The 13,621-nt window shown below is 37.2% G+C and overlaps 1 protein-coding gene across 1 annotated transcript in view; it reads right to left on the bottom strand.

Annotated features, from left to right (window-relative positions):
• The window catches only part of slc2a1b (solute carrier family 2 member 1b), a 36,900-nt gene extending 25,611 nt beyond the window's left edge, over positions 1-11,289 (bottom strand). The window contains exon 1 of the mRNA XM_041781868.1: positions 10,827-11,289. Within this exon, the coding sequence (XP_041637802.1) occupies positions 10,827-10,841 (15 nt within the window). The 5' untranslated portion in view covers positions 10,842-11,289. The remainder of the gene's footprint in view (positions 1-10,826) is intronic.
• Between the last annotated feature and the right edge of the window lie 2,332 nt (positions 11,290-13,621).

The following is a 13,621-nucleotide window of genomic DNA, read 5'->3' as shown; positions in this document are numbered from 1 at the left end:
TTTTATCCAAAATTAGGGCATGTTTGAGTATTAAACTTAGTGTAAACCATTATAAAATCTATTTTTGAGTTAACCTTATTTCTCTCTGAATATAAAATGTGATGGTCTGTCCTCAAAGTACTTATTTTGAAACTTTTAATTTTTTAGTGTAAATCATCTGCTCAAGCTTGAGTACACCAAGAGCTTAACCAGGAAATGGTAACTCAAGCTTTGAAAAGCCAAGCCAGCTGCAGGGGGGGGTGGTGACGTAAATGCTTAAAGACATCAGGATGCTGCGGTTCACCTTTTCTAAAAAGAAAACTACAGGGTAAAACCACAACTAACAATGTCAGCTGGGAATCCAAGCTGCTGCTTGCACTACAGTGCAGCAGATGACCTACATTTAGATGTCAATTACATACCTAATAGGTTCAGATACTGAACCATGGCTGGTTACAGCCACAACAGAAGATGATTAAAGGTCACCAATTCTCCAAATGTGGGTGGTTATCTGGTGATGGTGGAAGATGATGTTTAGATTCCTTATGTGAGTGAAAGTAGAAAAGCATTTCAAGTGATTGAACTTGTATTTTTAAAGCCAAAGGATTCATTGTAAATAAAGTCTGTGAAGTTGCTACTGCTGCAAACTTCCAACCTCCTGAAAGGCTTTTTCATTATAAAATGTACTCTAATGGCAAAACAGCCCAGGACTTTAACCTATCAGCTCTACAGTGTGTTAAATGCGCACTGTCAGGAGTAACAGATGGCTATTCACAGCCCCAATGTGCTTCTTTTTATCATCATATCCTTAAGACAAGCAAGTCACCAGTTTGAACACACCTTCAGAATGTAAAACCATGCTGAGCTGGGCTGGAGTGACACCGAGTGACAAACAGCCTTTCACAAACACAGACACTATGACACGAGGCTCTGTGGACAAGTAGGTCGGACTGGATGCTGATTTCCCCACACTGACATGCATATAAATATCCCTTACGTCCCGGTTGCATCCCGGGAAAGATTTTCGTTCATCCCTGGCACATTTTGTATCGTCTCTGGGACGACGGGACACCCTTAGTCTTGATCCCTGGAGAGAGAGAGAGTTTGAGAGAGAAGTCGGCTGGTATGTTTATCCAGTATAGTCATCTACTGAGCTGTGATGTCTCAGGTTGAAACTGAAGATACTATTGCCTTTAATTTAATCATTTTCTGCAGCCGATCGCAGTTTATGATGATGGTTATGATACATGTCATCATCAAAAGCCTCCATGCATACTGATCACCTGATGTGATGACAGAATGTTTGGTGAAATATTTCAAAACTAGGGGTAGACTGATCATCAGCCTGGCTGATTACTGATGCTGATATTTGGCATTTAGCCGATAATCAGCATCAATATTTTATTTTACCAATAACAGGCCAAAATCAATTCATTCAAAAGTGCTACTTTGGCTCCACTGCATGATGTGTCTGCAGCTCTGGTTTTGTTTTCCTCGCTACACTCTCACCTCATGTCTTGCCCACATCGCTATTTGACAGGCTTGATGTCACACTACTATCAGCCAACCTGAGGCCTGGGTGGCACTAACACAGGGGGTGTGCGGCATTACATCCTGATTCCTGCTGCTACAGTATTGCTGTGTTCTGTTTCTCATGCTGAAAAAGCTAGTGCTAAATTGTTTATTTTCATTTATTTCTTACCATGCAGTTTTGCTTTTGTCACATTAACTACATTTTATTATTAAAAATGCATTTTGGTTCCAAATATATATTGGTTAACTGTCATATGGACATGTGCTACTAATAATCGAGTTTTGTCCCTGAAAAACCAATATGGGCCAAACCTTTTTCAAAACATGGGCAATGTTATTTGAGCGTATTTGAAAGACTGCTGATAAAAGTTGTCTTATGGGCAGAAACATATGATAAAGCTACAGAACGAGGTGGTTTGTGACACCAAGATGCCATGAGAAGAGAGGTGCATAAGGAGAATAAAGAGCACCAAAGGAAAGTAACATGAACAGATTAGTCATACAACATGACTTTCGGGGATAAACATTGTTAGCAATGTTCCAGTACTGAATAGTAACTAGGCAGTTACGCAGTGCCCTCGCTTTCTCTTTATCTCACTGCAGCATTTGCTTAAACATGCAAAAAATCTCAGATAGTTTAAAGCTGTGGTACTTTTTCAGTACTATAGATCAGTGGTTCCCAACCTGGGGTCTGGAACCCTCAAGGGGGGGGGGGGTGCCCAAGACCTCACAAGGGGCGCGAGGCTTTGTCTGCTCCAAAGCTATCAAAATTAGAGTTGAAACTATTAAGTAAAATCATGATGAAGCACTCAATAAACAGTTTTATACAATGGTCTTCTGGTAAGAAAAACCTGCAAAAAGCCACTTCCTTAAGGTTTTATTGATGAAACACTTAAATTGATGTTGAGTTTTGGGAACAATAAGACGAAATAATTTTTTGTTCTGGTTTTGGGGGGGCTCCAAGGAAAAAAGGCTAGGAACCACTGCTATTGCTCATTAAAATTAGGCATGCATGATGTTGGATTTCTGCCAACATCCAATATCCTGATATTTATACAATTATTTCAGCCAACACCAATATTCCAAAGTAGTTCAGAGCTAAAATTTCAGTCCTTAAAAAAGTTTGAAGTTTGAGGATGAACAGATTTCAGTCCTTAAAACACACTTAAGGTTTTAGGAATGGTGATGAATAAAGAAGAGACTTCAGCTAAAGTAGGTCTGCTGATTTATTTGTGTATAAAAGCCAATATGTACAGCTGATACTATAGCGAGTATATGAGTCGCAAAATTGGCAGAAATGTTCATACGCCAATAATGAACATTTCATCGTGACGCCAATGATTCCCTTTCTAAGCTAACGTCTGCTAACAGAAATTAACCTGTAAATATTGTGCATTCATAATTAAGTAACTGATTATATCCTCTTAAAAACAAGGTATGAATGAATCAAATCAAATATTCTGACAAGCTTATAACCTGGATTTATTGTTACTGTGGCTTTTTATAGCTTAAGTTATAGAGATTTTAACCATAAATTAACCATATACAGTCATCCAACAGAGGGGCACATGATAGACCTGAGATGGTGTTTGGTGACAAGTGGGAGAGAGTACAGACAAAATTTAACACAAGTAAAGTTAAATTTGGTTCTGCTTTGGTTTGTTCATTTTTCAATGCCATACTGCAGATGACTTCCTCTGTCCATATCAGAGTTGTTGGGTAAAACCAAATACCTCAAATCAAATCATCAGAAAATGTCATGTGCAACCCCAAGTTAGCCAATGGTTTATTGAGATGCATTTCTTTTTTACTCCTTGCATATTGAATTGTAAAGCTGGAAAGGTTTTCGAATGAATAATGAGGGGTAAATACAATATGTTCTCTGAATGGAGGAGATTGGGCCCATGAAATAGAGATACTTCAATAAAGTACAAGAGAAACTCAGAAGTTTGACCTCCTTAGAGTTCTCTAGTAAATATATTTAGCCACTTCACATGTTTAGCCACAAGACTTCTTCTCTAAAGTCTGTCTCCTTTGTTCAAATAGAAGAGTCAACAGAGCAGCCGACAAGAGGAAAATACTTTAACAAATATCCTGGAGGAAGTGCTAAACTTTTCTCTCTTGATAATTATTAAAGGCCTTCTTTACTTTAACAAATACTGTATACGTTTAAACAGATTTATGGATCTTTTTCATAAAAGACACCTTGTATTGTTTTTTTTTTACATAAACACTGCTGAATTTGTGACTCATCACAGCTGGACTCTGAGAGCATTTCCTCGGAATCAGGTCACAAACGTTTTATAGCTCTGAGGTGGAAAAAAAAAGCAGAACAGACTCCGAAAAAGGCTGGATTTAGTTTCAGTGCCAGTGTATGCCCAGTTCATGGTGATGTCTACGCTGCTACTGTCACGTCCCTCCACACAGCACAACCTACTGTCTCAGTTTACACAGCTGTGGGGAATCCAATATGTCTCCTGATCTCTCCTCTCAGCCCTGTCCTCTTTTCAGGCCTGCAGGGCTGTTGTCCTCAACAAATATTGTTTATTTCTGATAGTTTTATGCATAAAGGTGTGTGTGCTTTCTGTTTTGAGCATGGTTCAGGTAGCAAGTATATGCTATCAGTAAAATGAAGCCTTGTTTCTATTTACTGGAGAAGTCAGAATGCAAGTCAGACCAGCAAACATGAGATGTAGTCTGTTGTTTTAACACTGATGCTCTTTTGTCACCATCTTTTTTTGTCATATTGAGCTTGCACCTCCCTGTTCACTAGCTATAGTACAGTAACTGAGCTCTCAGCCTACGGTGACTGTCATAAAGTACAGTTCCATGGCCTGAGAGGCGCACAGCCTAGCATTGCTGGTCACTTGTTGTCTTTAAATGAGGAGTCTTCACAATCAAGCCAGCTCTTCTTCATGAGGTTTCTTTACCTCACACTATATTGTTGCTCTCTTCAAATACATGATTATGATCTGTTAACAGAGAAAAGCTGTTAAAAAGTGGAGCTGCCAGTCCTGTTTATGTTGCTGTATATCCCAAGGAAGCAGAAACTTGCAGGAAATAATGACAAAGCCCATTTTAAAGTTGTGTTCAGTTAGAAATAGTGGGAGCTACATGACAGCCAACTATTTAGATGAAAAAATATGTATGAAAAGTGCATCTTATACCTCACATTTTACAGTAAAAAAAACGTCAAGGTCTGAAATGTCTTATGGATTATATATATTCCCCTAAAAAGTCAGCATTCATTGTATTTTAGTAATTGTTTTCCAAATGTACCTGTTGTTGTAGTAATGTCTCTGCTACAACAAATGTCTCTACTTCAACTAGTTCGGTCAGGAAAACTAGGTGGAGAAGGCTCTGCTCAAAAGATGCTCCCTGGGTTAGTCAAGCAGCATGCTTTGACTTTCCAGAGAGCACATGGCTAGAAAACTCCATATGGATAGATACATTCATGACAATGCATATTACATATAATAAAATTAGTTCAAAAGCAATTAATCCATAGTAGCATAAATCTGAAAGTGAGGGTGCAACAAACTTTATGGGGTGGAGGAGGTTGAGCTTTGCTGCCAGTAGCAGCAGCAGCAGTGTGGTGCATCAGCATTAATGCAAGCAGGGATTAGTGAGAAGTGCATCATATTTACATACATTGCTGTGTTGAGAGATAGAGGTGGGATTTACTACTGTGGCTTCATTTGTTTTAGGTTATTTTGGATGTTATTTTGTGTATTACTGTAACCTGATGAACAAAATACACTTCAGTTGAAGCTAAAAAGAGACAGGAATTCATCTTAACAGCAAGATAGTGCTCAAACATGGAGTTTTTGTGATGACATATCCATGTTAACACTTCTGGTAAAATAAATTCAGGCACATGTGCATGAGCCTCCTCTTACATGACATGGATCATTTTATCTCTAACATGGTCTGAAAGAGAAGAAAGAAAAGATAAAGTGTCAGTAAGTAAATAGAGAGGTGTAAGAATAATGTTAATAGAGCCTGCTTATTATTAACCATTGTCTGCACGATAGAACAACGAAAGGTTGAACATCAGCTTTCTTGACCTTTTAAAGAGATCATCGTTTCAAGGGTGCTTATTTATCTGATTGGTCTACATATACTATTAGTAAACACAAACTCAAGTGGTTTAGCTTCTTATCTGTCTGGACCAGAAAATTTGAGCAGGCGAGTAGAGATGAGATAAAAACTCTGCACTTAATGCTAACTCATAAAAATGGATGCCAGACCAGAAATGAGGCATCAGCTGTAAGCTGCTGGAGAAGAAATATGGTGGCCATTTTTTCTCCAGCAGCTTCTTTGGAGTTATTACAATTTTTGCTGCTTTACCGTATTTTTTTTTTAATATAAATTTGACATGACCAATGTTTAAAGCTCAGTAAGCATTCTGTTGCTGTCATGTGTGTTAATTAAAAGTATTCATATATTTATTAGCTGGAAGTTAAAAGATTCAGTTTAAGCTTAGCGCAAACCCAATAAGCCTGACATATCTGCTGCCATATTCTTCATGGGTCACTAAAAAAGGAGTCAAGGAAGTCACTTGGTACTTCTCTATTAAATGAACGTATCATTATATTATTAAAACTACAACAAATAACACTTGTTTTGTTAGTTCAGGTTTCCCTGTTAGATGTCAGTCATAGTGAGAGCAACTGTAAAACAACAGGGGCATGGTAGGAAATGACATAAAAATCCACTGGAAGGAAAAATGCCTTTAAAAATTATTTAGTTCTTATTAAGAATGATTTAGTCCATTATGTAGTCTGCATCAAGGAAAGTGCATTCTTGCATAGTTGATAAATCTTGCATCAAGGCAGCTTGAATAATATATAAAAACTATTTTAAGATACTTTAAATATTTTACTCAATTAAAAATTATGCAGAAGCAGCCAAGGAACATGTGACAGAATTGTTCCTGCAGCACGTTCCAAATGAACAAATTGATGTTAGAAAGCCATAGGTCACATCAGACGTTTAAAGGTCAAAGACATAAATTAACAGCTCTTAAATTGTCCCTGCTGATTTCTTAATCCGAGCTAATTTCAAGCCCATTGAGACACAGCTCAGCCCTGCATGAACCGTTTTATCCCTGCACTTTGCACAAAGCCATCAGGTTTCTTAAGAAAGTGAATTAAACATGCACTTTTGCTTGCTTATTCATATCAATTTAAACTCCCCCAAATCTCCTAATCCCAACTTTTGCAGCAAAGCCTCATTACGTCTCATTAAAACATGTCTGACACTTACAGTATGAGACATTATGAAGGCAGCTGGTCATGCAGATGAAAGGAGATCTAGTGGACTGTCTTAAGGAACGCAGCAGTTGGCTGACTGAGAGGCAGTGGATGGAGAGGAATTTAGCCGGTGCAATTAAAAGAGTGTACAATGTCGTTCAGCTTGTTGGCCCTACAGTACCAATCAAAATACCTGTGCTGTCAGGTCTGTCAGGAATAAAATGTTTAGGGGCTGTTTTGTGCAAACCAGAGCAGGTCAACTGTATGCTTGACCCCAATTATGTAATCTATTTTTTTTGAGCAAATCAGGTGGAATGAATTGAGTCTTCAGATCCAAACAAAGCTTCTTGTTGTTGAGGGTAAAGCTCTTTAGAAGGCGAACAATGTGAAGTTAGACAGCATTAGGGTGGCATGTTTTGATGGAGGAGTTCTGAGATTAGGGTGAATAACTGCATACTAATTGGAAGACGGCTGCAACAAAGGAATGCAGTGAACAGGTGAGAAAAAATGACTTGGGCTACATTAAACAATAATTATTATGAGCAATTAATCTACTAAATATGTCCTTGATGGATCAGTCAATATGCGAGAATATACAAAAATTGTTCTCTAAGATTATAAGTGACACAAAAAAGCCACCAAATCTTGAAAGTGAACTAGCAAAAGTCAAACATCTCCTTTAAAATATAAAACAAATCATTAGTTATAACCTTAATTTTTGATGGAGAGATAGATTATTAATTTTGCAGCTCAACAGAGCCTGGTCTGTTTGCTCAATCAGGGTAAAACCTTGTAGAAAGATAAACTAGTACACCAGCTTTTAGAAAAAAAAAAAAACACAGATGTGAAGATTTGCACATCTCAACTTCTGCATCACTTCACTGGAAATCAAACATTCATTCAACCACTTCCTTTCTCAATGAACTCAGCCCACGCACTCTTCTTTATCTGTCTAAATATAACTAGGGATGTTAGTTAACATTTTTTTCCTTCTCGATACGATTCTGATACCAAGGTGTTGGGAACCAATACCGAGTACTGATCTGATTTGGTTAAAATGGATAAAAAGATGTTCAATATCGGGTTTACTGGTGTGGATTTAATCATTAAAGTCCCCAAAACACACACGAGTTCCAGGCTCACTGAAAATGCTGCCGCACTGTATTCAAAGGCGTCAATAGCGTCAATGGGAAAACACAACGGCTCACTTCAAGAGTAAAAATGAGTAAGAGGCAACGATTTATGGTTCAACAGTTATTTAACTTTTTACAGACTGTTTCACTTCTTGTCATGTAAGACAGCAACAGTCTGAAAGGTGTTTTAACGATCACATTCTGAGAAAAACTGCCATGCAGGCTTCATTCTTTGCACTAAAAATGGAAGCCTGTTTATACAGTGGCAGTGAAGAACAATTCATTTCCAGTTTATAGCGCTAACAGTTAGCATGGCTAAACGAAGCAAACTATAAAGTTAAACCAAACGGTAACAGATATGCATAAACTCTTGTACTCACCAATACCTGCATTTTAAGCAGGAATACCGTATCGGTATCAGAACAACCCTATATAACACTACAGCAGAAAATCCTGAGATGCTAATCAGCTAATACTGAACTACCATTTCACACAAAAACAGCCAAGCACTGTAGGAAGCAACAAAGTTGCAGGCAGTCTGGGAAGGAAAGGGTTGAGGCTGTAACGCCCCAGTGTTGGTGGCAGTGTATTCCCTCGGTAAGGTTTTCCCACTCTCTGGAAATCTGCTGCCTGTGTCACTGGGAACAGGGGAAACTGTTCTCATCACGTCCACAGCGAACCCGTCCAGCTGAAGGTCCACCACAGCATAGCAAGCACAGTCAAAGACAGAAAAACAACGACAACAACAACTGTACGGAAATATTATTAGGCCAGTGTCAGACTGGGCAGCTCCACTGGGTTTAACTGGTCTGACATCAGTGACAGAAAGGAGGAAGGAGACAAGCGAAGTACGTGCTTCACTGTGCTTAATGTCTGCATCTGTAACTGTGACCGCAGGCTGCAGGACGGAGACAGCAGTATCAGACACCAGACAAGTTGTGTTTACTTTTAGGACAAGTAGCAACAGTCCAAAGCAAAGACACAATGTAAGATCTCATCATGTCTTGTATGTAAACAATCAGTTATTGCTAGATCATGAACATACAGTTCGAGCAAAATGAGGTCGGATCAATTACTGGAGATTAAACAAAAATATTCCTGCAGGTACTGAGAGGCTAAAATTGTTCTCATCCTATGTTCTGAAAGGCTAAGATAATGTTTAAAAGTTGTTTTTATCTGAACAAAGTCCTAAAACAAGAGCTGATGATAAATTGTGAAGCACTAAAAATCATCAAAACTGATCAATCACTTTAGTGATTCATACATTCATTTTAATATTTCACATATTAGACCTAGAACAATAACACTACTGCTGCAGAAAACAGGAGACAATGGAAGAGAGTTCTGATTGTAGTTTCCTCATTCCCCTTCAAAACATAAAGGTGCCAGCTTTAGATTATTTGTAGGTTTTAACTCATACTACAAAAACACAAGTTTATGATATAGTCACAAATCTAGGTTAATAACTTTTGCTTCACCTTTGAAAACTCAAACTTACAAAAGCACCTTTTATCTAAATATATCTGGAATAGTTACATGCCAATACTTGGTTTATAAATCAGGTGGGATATGTTTGTATTAAACAAATACTATATTCTGATGGGTACAGCTAATTATACGTAAAACTCAGAAACATAGTAAAAGAGCACTGACAACTGTGTTGGCATTGATGTTAAGATTTTAAATGCACTGAACTGAAGCTAATAACAGTATTGGATATAACCTTTATGTTGAGGGACTACAAAATAACTTACGGGGCATTTCACTGCATTTTTACTGTGGAAAAAGTTCAAACCTGTGCTAATTCTGAACTGTTTGTACCTATTTTAATTAGGGCTGTCATGAGATTAAAAGTTTAAATCACAATTAATCTCAGGGTTTCTGTAGTTAATCGTTATTCATCGCACCCTATTTATAGCATTTAAAAATCCCAGTGTGGATATAGACCTGCTTATATAGGTCGATAAGAGATTGTAACATGAACTTTACAATGGAAAGGGGAACTTTTAATGGACTAAAAAGGAAATAAGTGAACAGTAAACAGATACATGTTTGATAATAAATGGTTCAGATTACTTCTGAGCTGTTTGTGAGTTTTTAAAGTGAAATGAGGCTGTAAAGAGCAGGGGTAGACTTATTTTTAAATCACTGTGGCTGCAGAGAGACGCTGGAAAGAGACATAACCCTGCGATTAATCGCAACTAATGGATCATAGTTACTTGAGATTAATACGATTAATTTTGACAGCCCTAATCTCAATGCAGAAGCATTACTTATTTGGTATAGGCTGTAATGCCTGTGGCTTCTGATTTAAATAGGGCCCTGTTTAGAAGGCTGTTAAAACGGACTAGTAATAATTCCCATCAAACTCTGGACTGACAAAGCAGGAACAGACCCAATTTACTACGGTGACAAAGCGTTCCATCACATCCCTCAACGGGAAAGCAAGGCGTGGGACGTGACAAAGTATTCCATACCCCGACTCAAAATGACGTCAAAGGCACGGCGGAAGTAAACTCTAAAGTAGAATTTAACCAAAAAAACGGAAAATCTTATTGTTTTTACTGGGATGTTACAGTAAAAGTACACAAGCCGATTTAAGCTAAAGGTTTGATGAATACACTTTAAGGACCAAAAATATGTCTTTTAGTGGCCAAAACGAATAAAAATACGGATAGAAACAACAATTAGCACTCAGGAACATTATCAATGACTGAAATGAGGTAACAAAGACGGGTAGATAGCATATATATCAGCCGCATCATCTCTGCCGACTCTCCGTCATAGCCCATGTGGAAATATCTCATGGTTAAATATACCGTGAACCCGCTGAACTCGTTTCTGACAGCACGTAGCTACGAAAAGAGGAGGCAGTATAACCGGTTTGACAGCAGTGAAAGCTTGTGAGTCAGAGATATGTAAATACCTTTCCCGAGTCCATGTTTGCGACGTTAGGAATATAGTCGTTCTTCTAATATTCTTTGTCTTTGTTTGCTTCTTTTGTCAAAGTTGACGGCGATGAAGAACTTCCTCGGGGTCTCCCGGTGCCTTCACTCAAAAGACAGTCATTTTAAGGGTCTTCCTCTTGCAAAATAAGTTCAAGCTTCTTTTTAAAGAGAGAGAGAGAGAGAGAGAGTAATGGCTTTAGAAGTCTTCTTCTTGGGCAGTCTCTCCTGAGAAGCCCAGCAGCTTGAGTTAGAGGTCTGCTACTCTCTCCGTCGTTTTGTTGTTTGAATTTCAGAGCTCAAGCAGCTTAAAGTCACAACTTCGTAAATGTGTAAAGTTTTCCGGGATGTAGCTGTTCAGCCGCTCGATAGTATCTCCTGTATGGCTTTCTCCAGAAACGCTCCTCCGGGACGTGCGTGGCTATGGTTCATATATTAGGCTTTAGGCTGACGCAATGAGAGGGGTGGGCCTCGAGGCCCAACCTCCGAAGCAGCCAATGACAAGAACACAGCGGCAAAAAGGGTGATGATGCAGGGCAGCTTCCGAGGAATACACCGATGTGTGAATGAGTAAGAACTCAAAAAAAGAAAAAAAAAAAAAAAAAAAGAAAAAAGAAATCTACACTAACCGTGTTGCAGCCACAAAAGGCTACAGAATAATCTACTGTAAAGGTTGCATGTCATTGATATCATCTAACTTTGTCATTTGCTGTAACTAATGTCTTTACATTTTAGCAGCTTTCTAATGTTGCAACAACTCGAATTTATAGATTGTGTAAGAATTCTACAATAAACTTACTTTGTTTAGCATCTATAGTCTTCATGACCTGTCTTTTGCCCGCTGATGAAATATTTTCGTTTGATAGTGTTATTGTTTGTTACCATGTTATACCCCTTTACTCCATTTCTCTAAGTAGATCTACCGAATAATCATGCTTAAGCAGTCAAAAGATGAACATTTTCATTTTGTAATAAAGCTTAGAATGTCTGTAGTTACTCACGATTCATTGCATCCTTGTTGTTGCATTTTAAAATTCCACTATTTTGAATTTAAAAAATGTTTGCAAGTCATTTTGAATTTCTCTATTGTCTTAAACTAAGGGTTAAAAAATGACAATTAGATACAGACCTGCTTTTATAGGTTGATCTTAGACTTCAGAATGAGATCACACTTTATTGGTCAAGTATGCTTACTCAACAAGGAATTTGACTCCAGTTGGCCTTGCTCTCAATGTAAAGGAACATTTAATACAAAAATTAAATAAAACTGGAAAAGTATTTTGAAAAATGTAAGATTTAAATATGTACAAGCTCTTGTTAGGTATTCTTTCTAATATATATAGTGCTCAACAAATTTATTAGACCAGCACCCAAAGTAAGGATTATGCCACAGCTGCCCTTAATTAACAGCATTGGTAATTACCAAAATCATTTTTTATGTTTCTGTAATGGTTAATACACCAATATGTAGAAGCTCTTTAACCCAAATGATATTTTTAATGCTAGAATATAATTATAATTGTTATCCATGAATTTTCAAATTTACTGATTTAAAAAAAAACTGAAAAAAAAAATAGTAAAGCACCTTATTATTTCTTTTTTTTTCAAAAGTTTTATTGAGGTTTCAGATCAATATACATAAAAGAAAAAAGTAAAAAAAGAAAAACATACAAAAAAATGTAAAAAATAAATAAATAAATAATAAAAAAAAAATCTTGATTATTATGTGAAATTATAGTTATTTACTTGCACTCCTGAACACAAAAATGAGTTTTAGTTGTTGAATGTTATGCTTGATTAATTCCTGACTTCTCAGAGATGCCCAGTGAGCCGGCTCAAATTTGGGTATAACAAGGTGACTTCAGTTTGAAATTCCTCATTCCTGTTCAAAATGGTAAAACGTGGAGAGCTCACTGAAAATGAAAGAGTCTGCATTAAAGCACTTCATGATGCTGGATGGATCTCTGAGACAAATATGACAGGTGGTTTAATAAATTTGTTAAGCACTGTACATGTCCATGTGCATTGATAGTTTGGTTGCAAGATGTGCAAAGGGTGCACATCTTGCAACTATGCTGACTAGGCATAATAAGGAGTATAAAATATGCAAAGATGTGGGCAGATTTGCATGTGGTGGATAAGATAATTTATTAAAGTTGATTAGTATAAATGTGCATATGAGGTGAAGGATTTTACCACAGTCATCAGAGTAACTGTGACTGTTGAATGATCAAAATAGTAACTCTTTGACTAATCACCTAGTGTTTATAATGGCAGAAAATTGCACATGGAGCAAAGCCTAACCAATAAACCTGTAATGCCTGCTAAAGTCAGGCATTACAGCAGGCAAGCTTATGAGATAAATTAAGTACTATAATCTTTTATTATTTTATTTAATGTGCTAGTTTACCTGGATAATCTTATAGTGTCCGATTTTACTTGAATATTGAATTGTTTAAGGCAGTGGTACTCAACCTTATTCTACCAAAGAGCCACATTGTCTTAAAAAACTTTAGCAAGAGCTACATTCCAAACCAGGGATGTAAGGTAGCTCATAGATGAGTTCATCCATAGTTGAAATGAAATTAAACAGTGAATTGGTGGATAATTGTGAGGTTAAATGCGATGCAATATGCTACATAAAAAATGTCTGTATAGTGTCAGAAGAAACAATGTGTCTCTGATAATGAGGATATGTTTATTTTATTTATCGCTGACATGGGCTAAAACCTTATACCTCAATTTTTCATGATTTAAACTTTTTTATAAACCAGTG

The sequence above is a fragment of the Cheilinus undulatus genome, linkage group 3, assembly GCF_018320785.1.
Source record: "Cheilinus undulatus linkage group 3, ASM1832078v1, whole genome shotgun sequence".
NCBI classification, from domain to species: domain Eukaryota; kingdom Metazoa; phylum Chordata; class Actinopteri; order Labriformes; family Labridae; genus Cheilinus; species Cheilinus undulatus.
This window is presented reverse-complemented; position numbering and strand designations above follow the sequence as displayed.